At 45.3% G+C, this 27552-nt stretch overlaps 1 protein-coding gene across 2 annotated transcripts in view; it reads left to right on the forward strand.

Moving 5' to 3' along the window:
- FRMD5 (FERM domain containing 5) overlaps positions 1-27552 on the forward strand; it is a 207439-nt gene that overhangs the window by 161969 nt on the left and 17918 nt on the right. For both annotated transcript variants that reach the window (XM_064292034.1, XM_064292035.1), the window contains exons 5-7: positions 1499-1596; positions 3700-3823; positions 13993-14080. In XM_064292034.1, the coding sequence (XP_064148104.1) occupies positions 1499-1596; positions 3700-3823; positions 13993-14080 (310 nt within the window). The remainder of the gene's footprint in view (positions 1-1498; positions 1597-3699; positions 3824-13992; positions 14081-27552) is intronic.

Below are 27552 nucleotides of genomic sequence, written 5' to 3' on the forward strand. Positions count from 1 at the left end.
CTGGGAAAACCTATTGGGCAGTTCTACTCTGTCTTACAGGGTCGCTATGAGTTGGAATCTACTCGACAGCAACGGGTTTTGTTTGGTTTCAGGTGAAACTAGGAAGCAGTTATAGCACAAGAAGGGCAGGATATTGTTGCTTTTAGTTGCTGTCAAGTTGGCTCCAACTCATAATGACCCCATGTACAACAGAGTGAAATACTGCCCAGCCCTGCTCCATCTTCCCAATTATTGGATACTTGAATCCACTGTGTATTTCCAGTGCCATCCAACCTAGGGAGCTTATGTTCCAATACTACCTAGGACAGTGTTCTATTGTGATCCATAGGGTTTTCACTGGCTAATTTTCAGAAGTATATCACCTGGCCTTTCTTCCTAGAATGTCTTAGTCTGGAAGCTCTGCTGAAACCTGTTCATCTTGGTGACCCTGCTGGTATTTGAAATATCGCTGGCATGGCTTCTACCCCATAGTGATTCAATAGCATAGTGATTAAGAGCCAAACTTAAGAGTCTAACAATGCTGAATTTGAATCCCTGCTCTGCCACTTACTAGTTGTATGTCCATGAGAAAATCACTTAAAGTTGGAGTAAAAGTAGAAGTATTAATAGTACTTTTGTCAAAGTGTCCTCAGCTGCCAACCAAAAAGGTCCGCAGTTTGAACCCGCCAGGCACTCCACGGGAGAAATACGTGGCAGTCTGCTTCCGTAAAGATATACAGCCTTGGAAACCCTACAGGACAGTTCTACTCTATCCTATAAGGTTGCTACGAGTCGGAATCGACTTGATGGCAATGGGTTTTGAGGATCTCAAACTGTCCTGTGAGAATTAAATAAGATGTTCTACGTAAAGTACCTAACACCTAGACTGGCAGATAGTAAGTGTTCAATACATATCAGCTTCCACCTGAGATGAGAGCTCTCTATATTTGAAGAGATGGCTATACGTTTCTCCTTAATGTTTGTGTTTCCTTCACCAATGCCTCTTCTTACACCCTATTCAAATTCTGAGAGGTCTGGTTGACCTCTTCCAAATAACTGAAGGCTGTTTCTCCATATGGACAGATTCTCATGGCAAACCAAGGCTGAACCCTTTCTTGGGTTAGTTTCTTCACCCAGCGTTCCACTTCTTATGAAGGAACATAAGTCCAAGGTGGAGAGAGAGCCCAGGTTGCCCCTTTCTGGTGGCACAGTTTTTGTCTCTAGCACTAGACTGGCAGGGGCTGGCGCCTTTCAGAGCCCAGAGCTGAGGGGCGATGCCTTTACCAGGAAATGCCATTTTTGTTTTGAGCTACAGAAGGAAACTGACAGGTTGTTTTGAATTGAACCACAAATCAGTTTGGGGCAAAGCACATGAGAGAGTCTCCAGGGAAATGGAAACTGTTTGTTCTAGGATATGTTCTGAGATTTTTTTTTTTAATGTAGTGAAAGTCTCCTGACAAAGATTTTGACCGGCCAGTCAAAGAAATCCTTTATAGTTCAATCTCTGTTTTCTCTCCAGGTATTTGGTCTTCCTACAGATCAAAAGGGATCTCTACCATGGCCGTCTCCTCTGTAAAACTTCAGATGCTGCCTTGTTAGCGGCCTATATCCTTCAAGGTAACGGTTTTTGACAGGAGAAATTTGCTTTTCATGCTAAGTGCTGATTACATTATTTCAGTTACCACAGATGACTACTTTTTGGATATAGACAGTATCTAACCCAAAGCAGAGTCCAAGCTTGAGGATTTTGCCCAGACTCCCTAGAGCCCGCAAGCACTGAGCACTCAATCGTAAACTGTATTTAAGGTTTTACTGCCAGTCATTCTGACTCTGTTTGGGGAGTTGGCCCTGTGCCCTTAGTTGATAAGGTTACTGAGACTCTGGGCAGTCATCTGAATCGTCTTTTCCTACCCAGTAATGCAAACCAGAATGTGAAGCTTCTGGTATCTATTTCAGAGACCTTTTAGTGCAAGGTGCTCAAAGTTGAAAATATGTCCAAGTAACAAGCACATTTCCTGACATGCTAATAACTAAGAGTTGGGGCTGTACCCTGCTGATGCCCAGACTGGCTTGATACACAGCCTTGGCATGTGACCCCTCCCCTTTACTGAAGTGCTAGGCAATTAAATGCCATTTCCTAGATTTCTCTTAGTCCCTAGACCTGAAACTGTCATTACCACTGAATCATTTTGGGCCATACTACTAAAATCATGAAGTTGCCATCCAGAATCTGGACTTATAACCGGGAACCTGTGAACGCCCAGAAGCTGTTTTGTAAAGAGAGACTAGAGAGTTTCAGCCGAGAAGAAACTAAAGTCCCCCCCGGCAAGAGAAATAAACACAGCTGTGTTAAGAAATTTAAGGGTCAGTCCATTGCAACCTTGACTTCTGAGACCTCTGTTTTTAAAAAACCCTAAATGGGAAGTGTCTAGAAGGAGCTGACGAAGTCTGAGGTATCCAAAGATGCCCCTTACATTTTTAAAAAGAAATCCTAACCCAATCTAAGTAATATTTTAAACTCCTTAACAATCATATTGAAAATTTCTGTTTTGTTTTGATTTTTCTTTTAAAGATGTACTTGATGTCAAACATTGATGTTTTCCACTTGCAGCTTTCTAAATAAAATCATAATAAATGACTCCGTGGCATAGGATCACATTGGACTTCAGGCTCAGGGAAGCCTTTTGTCTCTTGCTACGTGATAGAAATTCCCAAGTAATTTAGAAGACACCATGACTCTTTGTGGGAAAGGGCACAAGTCACAAGTAATAATACTCAGCTGTGAGAGAAGGGCATGTTTCCCTTTTAGCATTTACTCCTCCCTCAAGACTTCTCACCTGAGCTGGTTGTGGCTCTCATGGGGAAGGAAAGAGGGCAGCCACAAAGCAGATGGCACCAGCTCTTCCTCTTAGACCCACCGTGCTCCCTCCGAGTGCTTCATGTCAAGAACGCTGGATTCTGACCCAGAATGCACTGTGGGGAGCACCATGGGCTGCAGCTTTGGGGATAGGTTAGCTAGACTCTCTGTGAATGGCCAGAGGAGAAAGCCATACCAGGCAGAGAACTGAGAAGTCAGCCTTAGAACTCGGTGCCCCTGAACTCTGTGACACTTACTGGTTACAACCAGTCTTCTAGCTCTACAGTTCTCTCAAAGGGGCCTGGCACCTGGTCAGCCCTCAGTGAATGTTTATTCAGGTTCATTCATTTGATTTGATTTGGACTGAGAGTTGAGTTTAGAGTTTGGATCATGGCTTGTTCATCAATCTGCTGCTAAATCCTCAAAAACAAGATTAAGACTTCTGATCTGGCACAGGCCCAGGAGGTTCTATCTCCCTGATGGAACTCACCGTTTCCTGTGTTGCCACAAAGGCAGCGCTCTCAGGCCCTCTTCTCCTGGCTGAATGGATGAGGACTGTGTCACTGGCTTCTGCTCTTTTATTGCAAATTTCTTTGTGGTGCTCTCAGAACACAGGGTCAACACTATCATCTCTGTGTTTAAACTTGAATGTCACCCAGAGTGCATGCCTAGGGGGAAACAAAGGTTGGTATGCACCTGAGGGATCTGCCCTCTGCCAACCCATAGCTGGGCTCAGGATCCACTGCTCTTTGTAAATCTGATTGGTCCATGGGCTTTTGCTGTGTGTGTTAATCTCTTGGTTGCCTCGCCAGTAATGATTTACCTGTCTCCACAATTACTTTCCTCTGTCTTCCTTTTTAAAGCGGAGATTGGGGATTATGATCCAGGGAAACACCCTGAAGGCTACAGCTCCAAGTTCCAGTTTTTCCCTAAACATTCAGAGAAGCTGGAAAGGAAAATCGCTGAGATTCACAAGACAGAGCTCAGGTGCGTGACACTCGGCTCAGGCCCAGGACAACGTGAGCACACAGGCTCTGTGCTGTGTATTCTGCTTACATAGACTGTTTAATGACACAGTGATTCTCCTAGCCTTCCTAACTCTGGGATGTACCATTTTCAGAGATCCACTGACAGCACAACCCCAAGCCCTGTGGGTTCATGCTCCAAGAAGGGTGGTCATGGCTTAAAGGCAAGAGAGAAGCTGATGGTAGGGAAAACGGGCTGGCTTTTGAAAGCTCTTAGCTTCACTAAGATAGATGAAGAGATGGGGAGGAGAACCATGAAATGGGGGAATGGAAAAGGAAAACATGTAAGGAACAGCAGAAAAGAAAAAAGATAGGAGAGGCTGAATGGGAAAGTAAAGAAGGAGCAAGCCTCACCCTCAGTCTGTGGCAGTGTGACAGGTAGCTTCCGGGTCAGTGATGGAATGGCACGGGGCTGGCCCTCATTCCTAAGTGCTACAGGTGCCCAGAGTCTCCCTGGGTGGTGCAAATGGTTACATATTCAGCTGTTACCCAAAGGCTGAAGGTTCGAGTCCACTCAGAGGTACCTCAGAATAAAGGCCTGAAGATCTACTTTTGAAAAATCAGCCATTGGAAACCCTGTGGAGCACAGTTCTACTCTGACACACATGGGGTTGCCATGAGTCAGAATCAACTTGATGGCAATTTTTCTTATTATATAATTTTATTTTGTTGTTGAGAATATACACAGCAAAATATACACCAATTCAATAGCTTCTACATTTAATGACATTGATTACATTTGAGTTGTGCAGCCATTCTCACCCTCCTTTTCTGAGTGGTTCTTCCCCATTAATATAAATTCACTGCCCCCTAAGGTTCCTATCCAATCTTTCGAGTTGCTGTTGTCAGTTTATTCCCATACAGATAGTTCTTAAAAGAGCATAATGCTCAAGGCAGACATTTTTTACTAGTTAAGCTAAACTACCTTTCGGTTTTAAGACTTCAGGGGATACTTTTGATTTAGAGTTTAAAGATTATCTCAAGGCAATGGTTTTGAGGGTTCATCCAATCTTCCTGACTCCAAGAAGTCTGGAGTTCATGAGAATATGAAATTCTGTTCTGCATTTTCCTCCTTTTGATTAGGATCCTTCTACGGAAATTGTTTTATGGAATCTTGGATTGAAATATTCAATAATAGTAGCCAGGCACCATCCAGTTCTTCTGGTCTCCTGGCAAAGGAGGCAGTTGTTCCCGAAGGCAATTTGCCACACATTCCATATCCTCCTATTCTTAACCCTCCTTCTTCCTCTGTTGCTCCAGGCAAATAGAGCCAATTGTTGTGCCTTGGGTGGCCACTCACAAGCTTTTAACACCCCAGACACTACACAACAAACCAGAAGGTAGAACAGAAGCACTAAACATGTTATTAGGCCAATTAACTAGGTTGTCCCATGAAACCATGACCCTAAACCTCCAAACCAAGAAACCAAATCCCATGAGGTTTTTGGTTGTACATAAGCAGCTTCAGAAGCTACTCTTTTGTGTGTGTGTAGATGTATCTATCACACAACTTTTGCCAATTCAACTTTTTATAGGCCTGCAACTTATTGACAGCAATTACAATAATCAGCTGTGCACCCCTGCCCTTAATCGAGGTGATATTTCCATCACCATTAACCCCTTTCCATGTCCCCTCTGCCCCGGTAACTACTAATAAACTTTGTTCTCCATATGCTTGCCTTTTTTTGTCTTTTTATGTAAGTGAAGACATGAAGGCATACAATATTTGTCCTTTTGTGATTGGCTTATTTCACTCAGCATAATGTTTTCCGGCTCCATCCTTATCGTAGCATGTCTCAAGGCTTCATTTCTCCAGCTGGCTGAGTGGTATTCCATTGTATGAATGTGTCACATTTTGTTTATCCATTCGTCTGTTGATGGCCATTTAGGTTGTTTCCACCTTTTGGCTATTGTGAATGGTGCTTCAGTGAACACTGGTGTACAAGTCTCTGTTTCAAGTCTTTTGGGCATATACCTAGGAGTAGAATTGTTGGGTCATATGGTAGTTCTATTTTTAGCTTTTTGAGGAGCCACCACATTGTCTTCCAAAACAGCTGTACTATTTTGCATTCCCACCAGCAATGAATAAGGGTCCCAATTTCCCCACATCCTCACCAACATTGATTTTTTTTTTTTTAATCTCATTGCGGTTTTGATTTGCATCTCTCCAATGGCGAATGACGCTGAGCATTTTTTCATGTGTTTGGTGGCCGTTTGAAAGTCCTCTTTGGTAAAATGTCTATTCAAGTCCTTTGCCCATTTTATGATTGAGTTATTTGTCTTTTTGTTGTTAAGTTATTGAAGTTTTATATATACTTTGATTATTATGGTTGGTTTATAAGGGTGCCCTGAGAGCACATTGGTCTGGGGCTACGTCCTCAGCACTGCCTAACTCAGCCCCCCCACACACCTGCCTGGAGCCCCTGACCCTGCAGAGGGAAGCAGCTTGAGCATGGAGGCTTGTGTTCCTCAGCGCCTTTGAGCTCGCCCACAATATTCAGTCTGCATCCCATTAAATAGTGTTAATACATCCTCTCACCTATGTGAAATGGGATTTTCTACAAAGACTGATTAAAAAAAAAAAAGACAAGGTGCCAACAGGGTATTTGAGCTCCGTGTCTTGTGGCACGATCAAACACAGATTCCCCAAATTGTTAAACTATGAAGAAAAGAGTTGTAAAGTAACATGCAATGCCATCATTTTAATACATCACAATTTTAAAAATCTTTTTAAATGTTTATGTAGCTATCTTTCTGGAGAAGAACTATGATATATATATATATATATATACACACACATATATATACATACATATATATATCTAACAATAATACTAAGTTTAAACCAGCTCCTACCCCGACCCCACCCCCCAAGAAATAAAAATTTTTTTAAAACCTTCACTTTCACTCAAAGATCTCAGGTTAAACTCTGCGTTTACCAGCAAACGCATCTCAAAAGCCTCCTTAGCCTGGGTAGACTGACCCCTTGCCCCTGCGTGTGGAGGGCCGGCTCCCGCCCTCCCGGAGGAACGCAGCCACCTCTGGGAGGCGCAGTCGCGGACACTGTCGTCCCTCTCGTGTGCAGGTTCCGCCTCAAACGCGACCCCTTGTGGTGACGGCCGGGATAAACACGGGGCTGCGTGGGGTCTCGCGGCTCCGCCAAAGGAGAGAGCGGGCGCTCCTCACGTAAGAAGGCGCGGCCCCGCGGGCTGTAGGGAATGTCAGAAAGGAGGGCGCTCCCCGAGAAGCCTCGTCCGGGCAGGGAATCCCCAGGAAATGGTGCCCGCTGTCAGGGCCCTCCGGCGGTGAAGGAGCCCCCGGGGCCCGCCAGCCTGCAGGCAGAGGGCGAGCGCCTCTCACCGCCCAGGAAGCTCCCTGGAAGGGCCGGGGTACCCCCCCTCTGGTGCCGGCCCCGCTGTGTGATAAGGGGCAGCCTGCCTGCTTTCCGCAAAAAGCCTTTGCCAAACACCTTCCCCCTGTCTTGGGTGCTCTGGTGACTGCAGAAGTGGTATTCACAATACCTGCTTACACAGGAATTACTTACACAGGTGCAGCCTCCTCTTGACAACGTCAGAAAACGTGTCTGTATTTCCTTTCTCTGCTGTGAGTCCCTCTTGGGTACAGACTGTGTACTATATGTGTGCGTATGTATGTATGTGCGTGTGTACGTCTGTGCGTGTGTACGTCTGCGCGTGTGTGTATGTATGTATGTGCGTATGTACGTATGTGCGTATGTATGTGCGTGTGTACGTGTGTGCGTATGCATGTATGTGTGTGTATATATGTATATATATATATAAAAACATACACATATATATGTGGAAACCCTGGTGGCATAGTGGTTAAGTGCTATGGCTGCTAACCAAAAGGTGGGCAGTTCAAATCCTCTAGGCACTCCTTGGATACTCTTTCGGTCAGTTCTACTCTGTCCTATAGGGTCGTATGAGTGGGAGTGCACTGAACAGCAACCGGTTTGTTTATATATATATGCATATAAATAATTGTGCTTTAATTGAAAGTTTACAGAGCAAATTACTTTTTCTGTAAACAATTAATATACAAATGGTTTTGTGACATTGGTTGCCAACCCCGTGATATGTCAACACTCTCCCATTTTCCACCCTGGGTTTCCTCTTTCCATTTGCCCAGTTTTCCTTTCCCTTCCTGCCTTCTCATCTTTGCTTTTAGGCTGGTGTGCCCATTGAGTCTCATAAACATCATTGAACTACGAAGCGTATTTATCACGTGTGTTATTGTTGGCCCCACAGATGTGTCTAATCTTTGCTGAAGGGTGAACCTGGGGAGTGACTTCAGTACTGAGTTAAAAGGGTGTCCCGGGGCTATACTCTTGGGGTTTCTCCAGTCTCTGTCAGACCAGCAATTCTGGTCTTTTTCTTTCTTTTTTTTTTTTTTAATTAACTTTTATTGAGCTTCAAGTGAACGTTTACAAATCAAGTCAGACTGTCACATATAAGTTTATATACACCTTACTCCGTGCTCCCACTTGCTCTCCCCCTAATGAGTCAGCCCTTCCAGTCTCTCCTTTCGTGACAACTTTTCCAGCTTCCGGCTCACTCTATCCTCCCATCCCCCCTCCAGACAGGAGATGCCAACACAGTCTCAAGTGTCCACCTGATATAATTAGCTCACTCTTCATCAGCATCTCTCTCCTACCCACTGTCCAGTCCCTTTCATGTCTGATGAGTTGTCTTCGGGAATGGTTCCTGTCCTGGGCCAACAGAAGGTTTGGGGACCATGACCGCCGGGATTCCTCTAGTCTCAGTCAGACCATTAAGTATGGTCTTTTTATGAGAATTTGGGGTCTGCATCCCACTGATCTCCTGCTCCCTCAGGGGTTCTCTGTTGTGCTCCCTGTCAGGGAAGTCTGGTCTTTTGTGTGTGTGTGTGAATTTGCATTTTGTTCTACATTTTCCTCCCACTCTGCCCGGAGCCTCTATTGTGATCACCGTCAGAGCAGTCAGTGGTGGTAGCCAGGCACCATCTAGTTGTTCTGGGCTCAGTCTGGCGGATGTTATGGTAGCTATGGTCCATTAGTCCTTTGGACTAATCTTTCCCTTTTGTCTTTGGTTTTCTTTATTCTCTTTTGCTCCATCCGGGATGGGACCAGTAGATGTATCTTAGATGGCCATTCGCAGGGTTAAAACCCCAGATGCTCCCCAACACAGTCAGATGTAGAACATTTTCTTTATCAGCTATGCTATGTCAATTGAGCTAGATGTCCCCTGAGACCATGGCCTCCAGCCTTCAGCCCAGTAACTCAGTCCCTCAGGGAGTTTGGATGCGTCTGTGAAGCTTCTATGACTGCTTGGTCAAGTTGTGCTGACTTCCCCAGGACTGTGTACTGTCTTACCCTTCACCAAAGTTACCATTTATCTACTGTCTAGTGTTTTTCCCTCCCCAACCCTCCCCTCCCTCATAATCATCATAAATTGTTTCTTTCTGTGTGTAAACCTTTTCTTGAGTTTTTATAATAGTGGGCTCATACAGTATTTGTCCTTTTGTGATTTCACTCAGCATAGTGCTCTCCTGATTCATCCATGTTGTGAGGTTGTTTCCCAGATTCATCATTGTTCTTCATTATTGCATAGTATTCCATTGTGTGAATGTGCCATTGTTTATCCATTCATCTGTTGATGGGCATTTAGGTTGTTTCCATCTTTTTGCTATTGTGAATAATGCTGCAGTGAACATGGGTGTGTGTATGTCTATTTGTGTGATGGCTCTTATTTCTCTAGGATATATTCCTAGGAGTGGGATTGCTAGATCATATGGTATTTCTATTTCTGGCTTTTTAAGGAAGGACCATATCATTTTCCATAGTGGTTGTACCATTTTGCATTCCCACCAGCAGTGCATAAGAGTTCCAATTGCCCTACAACCTCTCCAACATTTGTTATTTTCTTTCTTTCTTTTTTTTTTTTTTTTAGTGCCAGTAATGTTGGGGTGAGATGGTATCTTATTATAGTTTTGATGCACATTTCTCTAATGGCTAGCGAACCCTACGGGGCAGTTCTGCTCTGTCCTATAGGGTCCCTATGAGTCAGAATCGACTTGAAGGCAACAGATTTGGTTTAATGGCTAGTGATCCAGAGCATTTTCTCATGTGTCTGTTAGCTATCTGAATGTCTTCTCTGAAGTGTCTGTCCATATCCTTTGCCCGTTTTTTAACTGGATTATTTGTCTTTTTGTTGTAGAGATATTGGATTTTCCTACAGATTTTAGAGATTAGACCTTTTTCAGCTATGTCATAGCCAAAAATTTTTTCCTAGTCTGTAGGTTCTCTTTTTACTCTTTTGATGAAGTCTTTTGATGAGCCTAAGTATTTTATTTTTAGAAGATCCCGGTTGTCTAGCTTATCTTCTGGCGTTTGTGTATTGTTAGTTATGGCTGGTATCCTATTTACACTGTATATTAGGGCCCCTAGTGTTGACCTTATTTTTTCTTCCATCATCTTTATAGTTTTTGGTTTTATATTTAGGTCTTTGATCCATTTTTATTTAGTTTTTGTGTATGGTGTGAGGTATGGGTCCTGTTTCATTTTTTTACAGATAGACATCCAGCTATACCAGCACCATTTGTTAAAAAGACTGTCTTTTCCCCATCTAATGAACTTTGGTCCTTTGTCAAAAATCAGCTGACCATAGGTGGATGGATTTATGTCTGGGCTCTCAATTCTGTTCCATTGGTCAATGTATCTGTCATTGTACCAGTACCAGACTGTTTTGACTACCGTAGCTGTATAGTAGATTCTGAGGTCAGATAGTGCGAGGCCTCCTACTTTGTTCTTCTTCAATAGTGCTTTACTTATCCGGGGCCTCTTTCCTTTCCATATAAAGTTAATGATTATTTTTTTCCATCTCATTAAAGAATGATATTGGTATTTGGATCAGGATTGCATTGTATTTATAGATTGGGTAGAATTGACATTTTCACAATGTTTAGCCAGACTGTGCACTATATTTTATTTGTATTATATATTTTATAACAAATGTCACAGAAACTGGCACATAAAAGTGCCAATTGATTGATGCCTCTCCAAAAGGGACTCTAGAGGGAATCTGGCCAGCTTCTCCCTTAGGTTGGCTTATCTTCCTGCCCTGGCATATTACTTGAGGCAAATGATGAGCTTAGAAATTAGCAGTGTTCAGTCCTTCCCACCGGCCATCAGAGCTGTTGTTGACCTCACGGACTGCTTGCTTTCCACACACTGGAACCAGTCCCACATCTGTAGAAGTGCATCGGAGAGCTTAATGGTACATGAGAGAACCTAATGGTGATACCACCACTGGTTCCGCTTTGAGCTCATCAACCCACCTGCTAAAGAGGCAGCCAAAACAGGAATGATGCTAAAAGCCCCTTCTTCAGCATCTGGAGACCATGGTTTCAGGGGACATCTAGGTCAATTGGCATAACAAAATGTATAGAGCAAACGTTCTCCATCCTACTTCAATGAGAGGAGTCTGGGGTCTTAATCACTAGCAAGCAGCCATCTAAGATGCATCAACTGGTCTCAGCCTATCTGAAGCAAAGGAGAATGATGAAGAACACCAAAGACACATGGTAAAGATGAGCCCAAGAGACAGAACGGGCCACATAAACCAGAGACTCCATCAGCCTGAGACTGGAAGAACTGGATGGTACCCAGCTATCACCAATGACTGCCCTGACAGGAAACACAACAGAGAATCCCTGATAGAGCAGGAGAACAGTGGGATGCAGATCTCAAATTCTTGTAAAAAGACCAGGCTTAACGGTCTGACTGAGACCAGGGGGACCCTGACGGTCATGGTCCCCGGACCCTTTGTTAGCCCAAGATTGGAACCATTCTGAAGCCAACTCTACAAATAGGGACTGGACTGGACTATAAGATAGAAAATGATACTGGTGATGAGTGAGCTTCTTGGCTCAAGTGGGCACATGAATCTATGAGGGTAACTCCTGTCTGGTGGTGAGATGAGAAGGCAGAGGGGGACAGGAGCTGGTTAAATGGACACAGGGAATACAGGGTAGAGAGGAGGAGTGTGCTGTCTCATTAGGGGGAGGGCAACTAGAGTACATAGCAAGGTGTGTATAAATTTTTGTATGAGAGACTGACTTAATTTGTAAACTCTCACTTAAAGCAATAAAAAAAAAAAAAAAGAAGCCCCCTCTTCAGATGGCTTAGAGCCAAGGCCAGTTTCTTCCTTTTTCTGCCTGTTTCCTTTCCACAGTTATCATCCTGTGGACAAACAGAGCTAGTGTCGAGTCCAAGGGACTCCCACTGTCTTCTACTGCTTCTCCTCACCTTATATTCCCATGTTCCCTTTTGGTAAAGGAAGAAGGCTAGATGGCACCAGCAAGATACACAGACTCCTTTGTATTTCAGTCTAGATCTGATAATAAAAAAGAAACGATGGGCTGCAGCCAGCCTGCAGATGTGTTTTGTCTACCCCATAGTATCTAAAATTACAATTAATTAAAAAAAAAATTGCCATCGAATGGATTCTGACTCATAGCAACCCTATAGACCCTATAGGACAGGGTAGAATTGACCCATAGGGTTTCCAAGGCTGTAAATCTTTACAGAAGTAGACTGCCACATCTTTCTCCTGCTGAGCGGCTGTTGGGTTCAAACTGCCGATCTTTCAGTTAACAGCCGAGCACTTAACCTCTGCACCACCTGGGCTTTTTAAATCATGCAATACCACTTAAAATCAGTGTCTCTGATTTCTCTTTTAAAAAAATTAGAACATCTACCAATTCTTGGCCCCACATTCCCACATGACCTCAATCTCAGAGCTGAGAACCAGTTGCCCCCATGAGATGCAGAAAGCACTTTACAGTTTGCCACAGTCCATATAATCTCACACTCACCCCAGGTCAGTCATGTAGCCTATCTCACCCGCGAAGGCATTTGAGTTTTTGATCCCAGACAGGAGTCTCTGAAGCTAGTCTTAGAACAAACAACAGGGAGCACAGTCATGAATACCGGGTATGCGCGCCTTGCCTTGAGTACGTCTTTATTTGTTTTTTGTCATTGTTGAGAATGTACACAACAAAAACATACACCAAGTTTTTACATGTACATTTCAGTGACACTGATTACATTCTTCAAGTTGTGCAACTATGCTCACCCTCCTTTTCTGAGTTGTTTCTCCCCCATTAACATAAACTCACTGCCCCCTAAGATGCCTATCTAATCTTCTGAGTTGCTGCTGTCAGTTTGATCCCATATAGGTAGATCTTAAAAGAGCATAATCTCAAGGCAAACATTCTTTACTAGTTAAGCGAAACTATTGCTTGGTTTTAAGAAGACTTCAAGGGATATTTTTGGTTTAAGGTTTAAAGATTATCTCAGGGCAGTAGTTTTGAGGGTTCGTCCAGCCTCCATGACTCCAGAAAGTCTGAAGCTCATGAGAATTTGAAATTCTGTTCTGTATTTTTCCCCTTTTGATCAAGATTCTTTTATGGAATCTTTGATCAAAATGTTCAATAATGGTAGCCGGGCACCATCCAGTTCTTTTGGTCTCATGGCAAAGGAGGCAGTTGTTCACGAAGGCAATTAGCCACACATTCCATATCCTTCTCCCATTCCAGATTCTCCTTCTTCCTCTGTTGTCCCAGGCAAATAGAGACCAATTATCGTGCCTTGGATGGCCACTTGCAAGCTTTTAAGACCCCAGGTACTACCCAATAAACTAGGAATAAATAGAAGCACTAAACACATTATGAGGCCAATTAACTGGGATGTTCCATGAAACTACGACCCTAAACCTCCAAATGAAGAAACCAAATCCCATGAGGTGTTTGGCTGTACATAAGCAGCCTCAGCAGCTACTCTTTTTTTTTTTTTTTTGTCATTATTGTAAATACATCTATCCCACAGCTTTTGCCAATTCAACTTTTTACAGGTATACAACTTACTGATAGCAATTATATTAATCGGCTGTGCGATCCTACTCTTAATCAGTGTGATTCTTCCATCAATGTAAACCGAAAGTCAGTACTCCATAAACAGTAACCCTGGCTTTCCCGCACTCCCCCACTCCCTGAGCATTTCTTAGCAGAGAGTTTACCTCAGTGAGACCTGTGGGAAGAGGAAGCCCTGAAGTCTCGTTTTCTTTATTCCAGTGGTCAAACACCAGCGACATCAGAGCTGAACTTCTTAAGGAAAGCACAGACATTGGAGACATATGGGGTGGATCCCCACCCATGTAAGGTAAGCTCTCATAGCTGGAGACTGCACAGACCTTGCTCCTCTGGGGGGCAGCAGACAACACAGGACCATGTGCCTGCACCCACCGGCCCCCTTCACAGTCTAAACAGTTGGCTCTTTCAGTGACAGATGCTAAAGAAAATGTCTAATTCTGAGAACTTCTCTGGATTCCATGGCGCACAATTGTTGTGATGCTATGTCATCGTTGAAGGATCCGACGAAGTCAATCCAAATAACGAATCTGAACCTGGGGCCCCGCTTTGGCAGTGGGTAATAGAGTGGAAAGTGGAAATGAAGAGCGGAGGAATGTGGAAGGCCCCCAACAGGGAGCCATCGGAGGCGGCTCAGCAGACTACGCACCCTTCCCTGACCCGTAATCTACTTCCTTTCCAAGAGTGGGTTCTACTGACTGCAGTGGCGTAAGTCACTGTGTGGAACTGGAGTGGAGTCACATTCAATTCCATTATGTGCCTGTGAGGGCGAGACGGGAACCAGTCGGGGAGACTCTGCCCAGAGAGGACTCTGTAATTACTCCCGTGTGTGGCATCTGGAGCTGCGGGCAGGCAGCTACGGTCACTGCTGAGAGCGGCGGAGGCCACTGGCCTTTCTGTTCTTTCGGGGGCCGTGTCCCTCCACTTCATCTCCACACCCCCGTTGCATAAACATTCCTCATCTCTGCCTCAGTTTCTCCACATTTTTGCCCCTCACTCTTTACACTATTGGAGAGGCCCCCCCCCACCACCAGAAAAACAGGCTCTCAAACTGATCTGAGGGAGACAGCATGAGCTAACAGCAGGAGAAGAGGGCCCGAGGTGAGGGGGCGCCGTGAGTTTCAAACAAATGAAAGGAATAGAAAAGAAAACAAGGAACCTAGTGATGTGGGAGCAGCGTGGTATTTTCCTTGGTCCCTTGGTGAGGTGATGTTATTTGTTCTTGCCTAGAATTTAATGCTGGGACTTCCAATATGAACCTCGAGAACATTCTGGTGCTCAGAAAACCTGGTCAGCTTCCCCACCCCGCAGTTCCTTACTCACTAGCACAGCACACTGCAGGATAATCCCTGTGTTCTTGGGGAGTCAGCAGTCAGAAAACACATTCATGCCTGTTTGTACCAAAAAATTGACATGTGGATATTTACAGGTGGATTAGCAAAGCTTCCTAAATAATGCCCTCTAAATAATGCATAACAGATGTAGTTTCAGCCCCTCCAGAAAGTGCATAGATGCTATCAGCAGGGGACCCACATAGGAATGAAGAGACTTTGGAGTCAGCTGGCCCTGGGCTCCAGAACTGGCCTCCTACCTCCTGAGGCTATCGGAGGCTTCTCTGAGATTCACTTTCCTCATCTGTGTGAAAGTACACAGCAGGTGCTCAATAACTGCACTCCCTAAATGGCTGAGTCACTCCAGGCCCTTAAAAGACATAGCTACCTGAAGATAGATATATTATCAGAAGGTCACCTCCGGTTTTGACCCCAAACTTGCCCAGTCTCCTTGAGGCCACACACAGGAGCCTCTTTTCATAGAAGTGGGGTCATGGGCAGGGCTGTGAGCTGACAGCACGTGGAGGTGGGTGGATAGTGAGCCCGAGCATGACAACTGAGGAGAGGTGAGTGGGGATTCTCCAAGGTTGCCCGTGAGAGTTTAAGGCTGTAGTGGCAGCCAGCCTGGTGTCCACCCAAACCCACATGCAGCCCAGGACTATCTTTATGAGTTAGTCCATCGTCAGACACAGAGAGGCCCAGTCTCATATATCCTATCATTTCATCCCCACACCAACAACTCCTAGAAGGAAGGAGGAAGGGAGGGAGGCAGAAACGTTTGTGGCTCACCCTCCGTGGCAGGCCCAGCGGAATCCTTTTGCGTTATTTTCTCGTTTAATTTCACACCAGTCCTAGGAGGGAGATATCATTCTCCCTGTTTTATAGATAAGAAAACTGAAGTTCCAGGAGGCCACGGTTCACAAGACCCCAAGTGGCGGAGCAAGAATCTGAACTCAAGTCTCCACATTCCTATGTACACTACATGGAACAGAAGCCCCAAGGAGACTACTTTGGTGGGAGGTGGGGGCAGGCATCTCATTGGGCCTCCAGGCCCTTGTTGCCCTTTGCTCACCCAGGGCCGTGTCAGGGCCCTGCTGCAGACCCCACACATGGCCCTCGAGCTCAGCTTTCAGGCTCCAGCTCACGATTTCCTCAGCCCTTCCAAGCGAAGAGAACGGTTCGGGAGCCTTTACTCTTGTCATTAAGTAGAGTCACCGCACACTCGTCTTAATGCTGCTGCAGGAGATCTGAAATCAGTTGCAGCGCTCAGTGTAATAAATACTCATGATTTCTATTAACAGAGAGGCAATTACTGGGCCCAGGGAATCTAGGGCACGCAGCCCTGGGGAGGACAGAAGAAGAGGAATCGTTCTGATAATTAAATGAGAGCAGAACCATGCTTCTGCTGGGCTCTGTTCTTCTGGACTGACTAAGGAGCTGCTGCTCTTCCTGTGCACGCTGTTTGTGTCTTTCTGCCCAGGACGTCCTTGTCGGGCCCTGAGACCAGGGCAAGCAGATCCTATAGACCCTCGGTGGGACAGCTACAGGGCTCCTGTAACCTGCTGGCTTGCAATAAGGCCCAAACCCTGAGCTTGCCCAAGGCTCTCCACGCTCTCTGCTTCTTCCCTCAGCTCCCAGCTCTGGGAAAACCCTGTAAAACTAGCATGGGGGCATCTGGCCCCTTCTAATTTCATGAGGGGGAAGCGTCACCATCAGCATCAGCCCAAGGCTGATTCCTAGGAGGTGGAAGTCAAACATTCATCCGCTCTCCAACCTTTTTACCAATTCTGACACCAGCTGTCCCTCCCATGGCACACTCTACTTCTGTGCTGGGTTCAACAATTCATTACAGCGGACACACGAAACTCACAGACCATACTCACAGTTAAGTGGTTTATTAGGGAAATAACAGGTTACAACTTGAGATCAGGATTAGGAAGCATGTAGGCAAAGTCTCCCTTCTTCAGTGCAGGACAGCTCTCTCAGCCCCCTCAGGACAGGCCTCCTCTCTTAGCCCTCAACCCTTGCCCCACTTGGGCCTGGCCTCTGCTCTGCTTGGTCAAGTGTTACAAAGCTCTGCCAATAAGTGCCCAGAGGTACCCCTCTCCACCAGGAAGCCTTCTGCCCAAAGGCACTCAGCTCTCTCGCGCCATGGATAGCCCACTGTAGCCACCTTGCTCCATAGGCCAGAAAGCCCACTGCACTGTCTCTTGCCATTTCTCTGCCACTGTTTCTCACTGTCTTGTACCATCTCTGGTGTTACAGCTCTCTCTTTCCTGGGTCCAGGAGGATCTCAGCGCAGGGACCCTAGGTTCAAAGGACACACTCCACTTCTGGCTCTTCTTTCTTGATGGTAGTGAGGTCCCCCCTTTCCTTCTCTGGGATGGCTCATTTTAAGTCTAGCAGGATGGCAAAACTGACCAACCCCCTCGTTGGGGCTCCATATACCTTATTTGTATGGTCCTAGGTTTGTTTGTTTGTTTGTTTTTTACCCCTACAAGGGTTCCATGCACTTTATTTGCATTATTAGCAAGCTATTCTATCCCCTTGGTGGGCCACAAGCATCTTATTTGCAGAGTCCCACCCAATCATTCTGTGGAAGTTAGAAGACCATGCATGGCTAAAAGGGCCATATTAAGTAATTCTCTGCAGTGTTAAGTCCCCAGCCAACCAAGCCTGCAGTAGCTGGGAGAGGAGACTGAAGCAAACAGCTACCAACCCACTGTTGCATCTGTTCCCAGTCCTGACACCTCTCCAACCTCAGGAGCCATGACTTGCACCATTCAGGTGGCCCTGAGACTGGTCATTTGGCCTAGGTCTCCTGCAGGCCTGCACTGTGGCCAGTCATTCCCTGGACCTGACTGATAGGGTTGCCCTCTCAGGGTTCAGGATGTAGTTCAGTCTGTCACAGGTACCTGGCCTGGACTCTGCCTTATTATTGTGAGCCATGAAGGTGGCTCTTATTGAGAGCTTGCAAGTGCTAGGCACTTGCATTATCTCTCTTAATCTTTACAACCACACTGCCAAAAAGATGCTCTCGTCTCCATTTTAACATAAGAACCCTGAGCCTCTGAGGCACTGACTAACATGTGCAAAGTCACTGGTCAGGATGGGACTGGACTCTGACCCAGAGTGGTCTGACTGTTAGTGCTGTGCTCTTTCACTCCTTATATATGGTCTTCCTTCTGGAAAGATGATATTTACTTAGGAACAAAGCAGGAGTCACTGCCAATTCTGGTACAAAGAAGACAAAAGGCCTACAAGAATCATTATATAAAAATTTAATGTACGTTCGCCAGTGTCTTTATGTCTGTTCCATACAGATCAGGAGAAAATTGACTTCAGTAGGATCTAGATTGGATCAGCCATAAAAAAAGGGATTCCAGTGTTTATTCCCCACCTTTAAAGGAAGAGCATCACTTTCATACTCTAGCCACCTATCCTCCTCTCTAGATAAGTTCTCCTCCTGTCTCGACAGGTGGCCCCTGACCTCAGAGAAACAGAATAAGAAGGATCAATGATGGCTCTCCTCCATCCTCAGGTGGGCCCCACTGGCTGAGCTGTAGGAAGGGTGTTAGATTTACAGCCAACAAGAAGAACTGGACCACGGCCACTCAGATGCCAAGTGCCTGCTAAGAATCCCACTTCTGAGCCATCATGGGGTCACTCCAAGCCTCTCATAGGGAATGCTTCCTCGTTTCCATGCCAGCTTCTCGTGGCCGTGCTTAAGTATATTGAAATTGGATGATTTTCATGATTAATTTTTAATTTGCATTTTCTTGTCTTTTTAGATAAGTGAGGTCATACATTATTTGTCCTTTTGTGATTAGCTTATTTCACTCAGCATAGTGTCTTCAAGCTCCAGCCATATTGTAGCATATATCAAGACTTCATTTTTCCTACTGGCTGAATAGTATTCCATTGTATGTATATACCATAATTTGTTTATCTATTCATCCACTGATGGGCATTTAGGTTGTTTCTACCTTTTGGCTGTTGCGAATAGTGCTGCAATGAACACTGGTGTACTAGTCTTTTTTTAAGTCTCTCCGCTCAAGGCTTTTGGGTATATGCTCTCAAGTCCTTTGGGAATGGAACTGCTGGGTCATATGGTAGTTCTATTTTTCGTTTTTTGAGGAACCGCCGCGCTGTTTACCACAATGGCTGTACCATTTTGCATTCCCACCAGGAATGGATAAAGTGTTCCAGTTTCCCCACATCCTCGCCAACATTTGTTGTTTAATGTTTGTTTGTTCGATCTTAGCCGTCGTAGTGGGAGTGAAATGATATCTCCATTGTGGTGCTGACTTGCATCTCTCTGACGGCTGATGACACTGAGCATTTTTTCATGCGTTTGGTGGCCATTTGGATGTCCTCTTTGGTGAAATGTGTATTCAAGTCCTTAGCTCATTTCATGATTGGGTTGTCTTTTTGTTAAGTTGTCAAAGTTTTATATATATTTTGGTTATTAGATTCTTGTTGGATGTATGGTTTCCAAAGATATTATTCCAATTAGTAGCTTGTCTTTTCACTTTTATAGTTAAAGTCTTTTGATGAACAAGAGTTCTTATTTTTTTATGAGGTCCCATTTATTTAGTCTTTTGCTGTTCATGCCTTTGTTATTAGATAATCCATTGTTGAAAGCTAGGCCTGACAGTGTTGTGCCTGCTTGTTCTTCTAGGAATCTTATGGTTTTAGTTTGCACATTTAGGTCCTTATTCCCTTTTGAATTTGTTTTTGTGTATGGTGTGAGACATGGATCCTGTTTCATTTTTCTCCGTGTGGATATCCAAATTCCCAGCATCACTTATTGAAGAGACTCTTCCTTCCCCATTGAATGGACTTAGCTCCCTTGTTAAAAATTAGTTGACCATAGATGTGTGGGTTTATTTCTGAACTCTCAATTCTTTTCCATTGGTCTGTCTATTGTTATACCAGTACCAGGCTGTTTTGATTACTGTAGCTGTATAGTATGTTTTAAAATCAGGAAATGTGAGTCCTCCAACTTTGTTCTTCTCCTTCAACATTGTTTTAGCTATTCAGGACCTCTTGCCTGTCCATATAAAGTTGAGGATTGGCTTTTCTACCTCTGTAAAGAAGGCTGTTAAAATTTTTATCAGGATTGAGTTGAATCTATAGATCACTTTGGGGGGTATTGACGTCTTGACAATATTAAGTCTTCTGACCATTAACATGAAACATGTTTCCATTTATTTAAGTCTTCTTGAATCTCTTTCAGCGGTGTTTTATAGTTATCATTGTATAAGTCCTTCACGTCCCTGGTTAGATTTATTCCTAGGTATTTTATTTATTTTATTTTATTAGATGCCATTGTAAATGGAATTGTTTCCCTAATTTCTCTTTCAAATTTCTCATTGCTGGTGTATAGAAACCCAGCTGATTTTTGTTTGTTGACCTTGTACCTTGCAACTTTGATAAATTCCTCTATTAGCTCTAGAAGTTTTCTTTTTCTTTTTTTTTTATTATTTTTATTGTACTTTAGATGAAGGTTTACAGAACAAACTAGTTTCTCATTAAACAGTACACATATTGTTTTATGCCAGTGGTTAATCACCCAAGACATGTCAACACTCTCCCTTCTCAACCTTAGGTTTCCTCTTACCAGCTTTCCTGTCCCATCCTGCCTTCTAGTCCTTGCCCCAGGGCTGGTGCGCCCCTTTAGTCTCATTTTGTTTTATGGGCCTGTCCAATCTTTGGCTGAAGGAACCTCAGGAGTGACTTCATTACTGAGCTGATAGAGTGTCTGCTGGCCATATGCTCAGTGTTTCTCCAGTCTCTGTCAGATCAGCAAGTTTGGTCTTTCTTTTTGAGTTAGAATTTTGTTCTACATTTTTCTCCAGCTCTGTCCGTGGTGGTAGCTGGGCACCATCTAGTTGTACTGGACTCAGTCTGGTGGAGGCTGTGGTAGATGTGGTCCATTAGTCCTTTGGACTAATCTTTGCCTTGTGTCTTTAGTTTTCTTCATTCTTCCTTGCTCCAGAAGGGATGAGACCAGTGGAGTACCCTAGATGGCTACTCACAGGCTTTTAAGACCCCAGATGCTACTCACCACAGTAGAATGTAAAACATTTTCTTTATAAACTATGTTATGCCAATTGAGCTATATGTTCCCCAAGACCGTGGTCCCCACAGCCCTCAGCCCAGCAATTCGGTCCCTCAGGGAGTTTAGATGTATCTATGGAGCTTCCATGACCTTGCCTTGTACAATTTGTGCTGGCTTCCCCAGTATTGTGTACTGTCTTACCCTTCACCAAAGCTATCACTTATCTGTTGTCTATTTAGTGTTTTTCCATCCCCACCCTTCCCTGATCTAGAAGTTTCCTATGGACTTTTTGGAATTTTCTATACATAGGATCATGTCATTTGCAAACAAAGATAATTTTTCTTTTCCAATCTGGATATCTTTTATTTCTTTTTCTTTTTGCTCTGACTAGGGCTTCTAATACAACATCAAATAGAAGTGGTGAGAGTGGGCACCCTTGTCTTGTTCCCAATTTCAAGCGGAAACCTCCTCAGTCTTTCTCCGTTAAGTATAATGTTGACTATTGCTTTTCATATATGCCCTGAATAATATCGAGGAATTTCCCTTCTATCCCAATCTTCTTTAGGGTTTTCATCAAGAAAGGTGTTGGATTTTGTCAAATGATCTTTCTGCATGCATAAAAATGATCATGTGGTTTGTTCTATTGATGTAGTATTATGCTGATAGATTTTTTAATGTTGAACCACCCCTTCATTCCTGGAATAAATCCCACTTGGTCATTGTGTATGACTCTTTTAATGTGCTATTGGATTCTATTCGCTAGTATTTTGTTGAGGATTTTGCATGTATATTCATAAGAGATATTGGCCTGTAGTTCTCTTTTTGTTGTTGTTGTATCTTTGCCTGGTTTGAGTATTGGGATGTTTGCTTCACAGAATGAATTAGGGAGTATTCCTTCCCTTCTCCCGATTTTGGAAGAGTTTAAACAGTATTGCTGTCAGTTCTTCTCTAAATATTTGGTAGAATTCCCCAGTGAAGCCATCTGGTCCAGGACTCTTTTTTTTTGTTGGGAGGTTTTTAATCACTGATTCTATCTCTTTACTTGTTATGGGTCTCTTGAGACTTTCTACTTCCTCTTGAGTTAGTTTGGGTAGGTTGTGTGCTTCTAAGAACTTGTCCATTTCACCTAGGTTATCCAGTTTGTTGCCTTACAGTTGTTCATAATATTCTGTCATAATTCTCTTTATTTCTATCAGGTCAGTGATAATGTCCCCTCTTTCATTTTTTTATTTTGGTTATTTGCATCTTTCCTTTTCTTTGTCAGTCTAGCTAAAGGTTTGTCAATTTTATTGATCTTTTCAAAGAACCAACTTCTGGTTTTATTGATTCTATTACTTTTTTGTTTTCGATTTTATTTATTTATGCTATGATCTTTGTTATTTCCTTTCTTCTGGTAGGTTTAGGCTTAGTTTGCTCTTTTCTTTCTAGTTTCTGGAGTTGTCAAGTTAGGATGATTGATTTAATATTAATGTAAAGTTTTCCAACTGTGAGTACTTTCAGATATGGACATAAGTGTCTGGGAGAGCATGTGGAATCATCTAATAGAGACTTCATCCACCCGGATTGAATTAGTTTAAGTCCTGCCCCAGAGGGGGGACTGAATGACCCCAAGAAGCCGGACAGCCAAGAATGCTGTGGTCCTGACTCTGTTATACCCAGGATGTCCTCTGGGATGGCAGCAGGCAGACATCTACTTCTTTTGTATCCAGAGGTGGAATCTGTGGGGACTGGGCAAAGGTGGCCTGCGACCCCTACTTTCAAAAACCAGTCAATGCTGTGTTTTCTGAAAATCTTTTTCTGGGCACAGTGATAATCTGAGGGTGAACTTGATGGTGTTGAACTGATGCAGATTAAGTTTGATGGTGGGTTCCAAGTGAACGCTTGAATGGCTCAGTGCAAATCCATCCTCTGTCCAAGAAAAACAACTTTGGCCATGTCCTGGTAATAAGGCATTTGGGCCATGTCTCTAAAATCAGATGGAAGTAGTTTTTTCTCCAGGTACATTTTATTATCATCATTTTACAAATTACGAAACTGAAGTTCCGAGAAGTTAAGGAAATCATAGAGCAAATAAGAAGCAGAGTTGGGTCCCAAACCAAGACCGAAGCTTTTTCTACAAAAATGAAAAATTAAAAGCATTTTTTTTTTTTTTTAACTCACAACTGTAGAAGTGAACTAGAGTCTTCTGTTATCCGACGTAGAGTGGGGCTGGCGGTACCAACTGTGCAGCTGTCAAGGCCCATGTTTTCACTCCACCTCCCAGATCCATTAAAGCCTGATTTCATCAGGTTGGGAAGGGGACAGGGAGAAAAGAGACTCCAGCTTGATAAGATGGAAGATCTGAGAACAGGTTACTACTGTCTGTGTCACTTCTCGTCCTCATTTCTTTCTCTTTTTGTCACGTAACTTGTTATTTTACACACATATCCCAAGGGCAGACTCATAATGAGAATGACACATTAGGTAGAAGGAACTGGGACAGCTCCAGAGAAAGTGTCATCGTGGCTGCCTGTCTCTGTTGTCATGCCAGGACAGATGTGAGATTTCTCACTGTAGTGCCGAGTCCCCTCCCGACTGGCTGCTGAGCCTCGTGTGCCAGAGCCAAGAAGCACACGTCCCAGCTGCCCTGCCCCGATGGATGCTTACCTGAGGGAACCTTCCCCTGAAGGATGCTCACCTGAGGGAACCTTCCCCCGATGGATGCTCACCTGAGGGAACCTTCCCCTGATGGATGCTCACCTGAGGGAACCTTCCCCTGAAGGATGCTCACCTGAGGGAACCTTCCCCTGAAGGATGCTCACCTGAGGGAACCTTCCCCCGATGGATGCTCACCTGAGGGAACCTTCCCCTGAAGGATGCTCACCTGAGGGAACCTTCCCCTGAAGGATGCTCACCTGAGGGAACCTTCCCCCGATGGATGCTCACCTGAGGGAACCTTCCCCCGATGGATGCTCACCTGAGGGAACCTTCCCCTGAAGGATGCTCACCTGAGGGAACCTTCCCCCGAAGGATGCTCACCTGAGGGAACCTTCCCCCGATGGATGCTCACCTGAGGGAACCTTCCGCCCCGATGGATGCTCACCTGAGGGAACCTTCCCCCGATGGATGCTCACCTGAGGGAACCTTCCCCTGATGGATGCTCACCTGAGGGAACCTTCCCCCGATGGATGCTCACCTGAGGGAACCTTCCCCTGAAGGATGCTCACCTGAGGGAACCTTCCCCTGATGGATGCTCACCTGAGGGAACCTTGCGACATCCTTCATCTGTGTCTGTTGCAGCTGAAGCACGGAAGTTTAGAGAATTGCTTTTTCATATGAGAGATAGGGTTGAGATTGTTCAAATTTCTCTTATTACTTATTGGGATGATGTGGGCCCTCTTGTTGTTAGGTGCTGTCGAGTCAATTCTGACTCATAGCAACCACATAGGACAGAGTAGCACTGCCCCATACAGTTTTTTTGGCTGTAATATTTACGGAAGCAGATAGCCAGGTCTTTCTCCCAGATAGCTGCTGGGTGGGTTTGAACTGCCAACCTTAAGGTTTGCAGCCGAGCACCTAACCACTGCACCACTAGGGCTTCCGATGTGGGTTCTAATCAGGGCTTATTCCCAGTTTGCTCTCTGTTCCAAATCAGCCAGTCTGGTCAGGAGAGGCTGTTCCACTCTAACTCCAGCATCTGCCTCCACTCAGAGGCCAGCCCTGAGGAGTCTGAACAACAGTGCCAACCAGGGCCGCCTGGCCTGCACTGCCTACCTTGTGGCAGATCTTCTTGTCCTTCTGCTCTGGCCAGAGGGAGGCCTGTCACTAGGACAACACTCTTCTAGGAGATCTCTGCCTTCATGACCACCTCCTCTGGTTCCCTCCCCTTCTGTTCACTTCAGTTTCATATATCACCCAAATCTCCCTTCTCCATGGTTCCCGTACAGTGAGCGACTTCTTTTCTACCCCAACTTCCGATGGCCTCATTTCCTAACTAGCAAAATTTAAATGAACACCAGGAAAAGTAGTGAAATGGTAGTTTTTTAAAAGGTTTTGTATTGAGCTCAACAAACTCAGCTAATTAGTAGCCGCTAATATCGGAACCCTGGTGGTGCAGTGGTTAGGAGCTTGGCTGCTAACCCAAAGGTCAACAGTTGGAATCCACCAGCCACTCCTTGGAAACCCTATAGAGCAGTTCTACCCTATCCTATAGGGTCACTGTGAGTCGGAACTGACGTGACGGCAACGGGTATGACAATATTAAAGAAGCCCTGGTGGGACAATGGTTAAGTGCTCAGCTGCTAACTGAAAGGTAGGCGGTACAAACCCACCAGCAACTGCATGGCAGAAAAGACCTGGCGATCTGCTCCCAGAAAGACTACAGCCTAGGAAGCCCTGTGGGGCCATTCTACTCTGTCCTATAGGGTTGCTATGAGTCAGAATCAACTCAACAGCACACAACAACAGAACCACTAAAATGTATTTGTGCCTACTAAGCACAACAACCTATGTGATAGATAGTATTATCAGCCTAACTTTACATGGAGGAGTCTGAAGTACAGAGAAATTAAGGGATCTGGCCAAGGTGGCACACACAGTGGGTAACAGAGCCAGGACCTGGATTTGAGTGGTCTGATCCCAAAGCCCTTTGCACTGTGCTGCTCTGTCATTGCCCCCATCAGTCAAGGGCGCAAGAAGCAGAAGGAGGCCCTTTCCTACCTGCCGCACGCCTCCCATCCCCACTTCTTTCCTCATTATTCAAGCCGTCCACAAACCTCCTGCAGGCCTGAGCCTTCATGTCTGTCCTTTCCCTGTTCCTCCTTCCCTTAGTCTCAGAGCCTGTCCTTCCCACTATCCCTTCCCTCAGTCTCAGAGCCTGTCCTTCTCCCTGTTCCTTCCCTGAGTCTCAGAGTCTGTCCTTCTCCCTGTTCCTTCCCTGAGTCTCAGAGTCTGTCCTTCCCCAGGTCTTCCTTCCCTCAGTCTCACAGCCTGTCCTTCCCTGGTCCTCCTTCCACCAGTCTCAGAGCCTGTCCTTCCCTGGTCCTCCTTCCCTCAGCCCCAGAGCCTGTACTTCCCTGTTCCTTCCCTCAGTCTCAGAGCCTGTCCTTCCCTGTTCCTTCCTTCAGTCTCAGAGCCTGTCCTTCCCTGTTCCTTCCCTCAGTCTCACAGCCTGTCCTTCCCTTGTCCTCCTTCCCTCAGTCTCAGAGCTTGCCCTTTACTGGTCCTCCTTCCCTCAGTCTCAGAGCCTGTCCTTCCCTGGTCCTCCTTCTCTCAGTCTCAGAGCCTGTCCTTCCCTGGTCCTCCTTCCCTCGGTCTCAGAGCCTGTCCTTCCCTGTTCCTTCCCTCAGTCTCAGAGCCTGTCCTTCCCTGTTCCTTCCTTCAGTCTCACAGCCTGTCCTTCCCTGTTCCTTCCTTCAGTCTCACAGCCTGTCCTTCCCTGTTCCTTCCTTCAGTCTCACAGCCTGTCCTTCCCTGTTCCTTCCTTCAGTCTCACAGCCTGTCCTTCCCTGGTCCTCTTTCCCTCGGTCTCAGAGCCTGTCCTTCCCTGTTCCTTCCTTCAGTCTCACAGCCTGTCCTTCCCTGGTCCTCCTTCCTTCAGTCTCAGAGCCAGTCCTTCCCTGGTCCTCCTTCCCTCAGTCTCACAACCTGTCCTTCCCTGGTCCTCCTCTCAGTCTCAGAGCCTGTCCTTCCCCTGGTCCTCCTTCCCTCAGTCTCCGAGCCCTACAGGATGCCTTCCTGCCTCCTCTCCCCTTGGGCCTTCTCCCCTCCATTTAGCTCACTTGTGCCCTTCCCCCACTGCTGACACAGTGGTCCTTCTGACCTGCCTCCTTGTTTTAAGCATCCATCTGATAAGCGCCCCCTGCTGGCCTGCTTTGTGCCAGTGTAAATGAGGTAAGTCTCCACCTGCACTCTCTGTCTTTCTAAGCCTACAGTCTTAACACCTCCTTGGGCCCTGCCCCAGTAAGTCTCTGTGTGCCCAGCCTCCATCTGAGGCAGGCTGCCTCCCTGAGAGCACAGCCCTCCCTCACCATCTCTCCCAGGCTTTCTCCTACAAGGCCACCCTGCCCTCACCCGTAATTCAGCCAAGTCCACCAGTTTAGCCCTTTTGCCTGCTGGCAGGAATGATGTTTGTGTGCAGTGCCTGGTGCTCAGATATTAATAGCCACCACCAAGCACTGATGACAGGCGAGAGAACCCAATCCTGTGGCTTTGCAGTATCTCCATTCGTGTTATTTTTAAACAGCTTTTTGCTATGCCCATGGGTTGAATGGCATTGTGCTTACAGCCAAGCGTCTGGGTCCTGACGGACTCAAGGGAAAGGACAGCAATAACCGTACATTTAATTGAAACTGTTTGCGAGACATATACTTAGTTTTTTCCTCGGGCCCA

This window comes from Loxodonta africana, chromosome 10 (assembly GCF_030014295.1).
Source record: "Loxodonta africana isolate mLoxAfr1 chromosome 10, mLoxAfr1.hap2, whole genome shotgun sequence".
In the NCBI taxonomy this organism is placed as follows: Eukaryota; Metazoa; Chordata; class Mammalia; order Proboscidea; family Elephantidae; genus Loxodonta; species Loxodonta africana.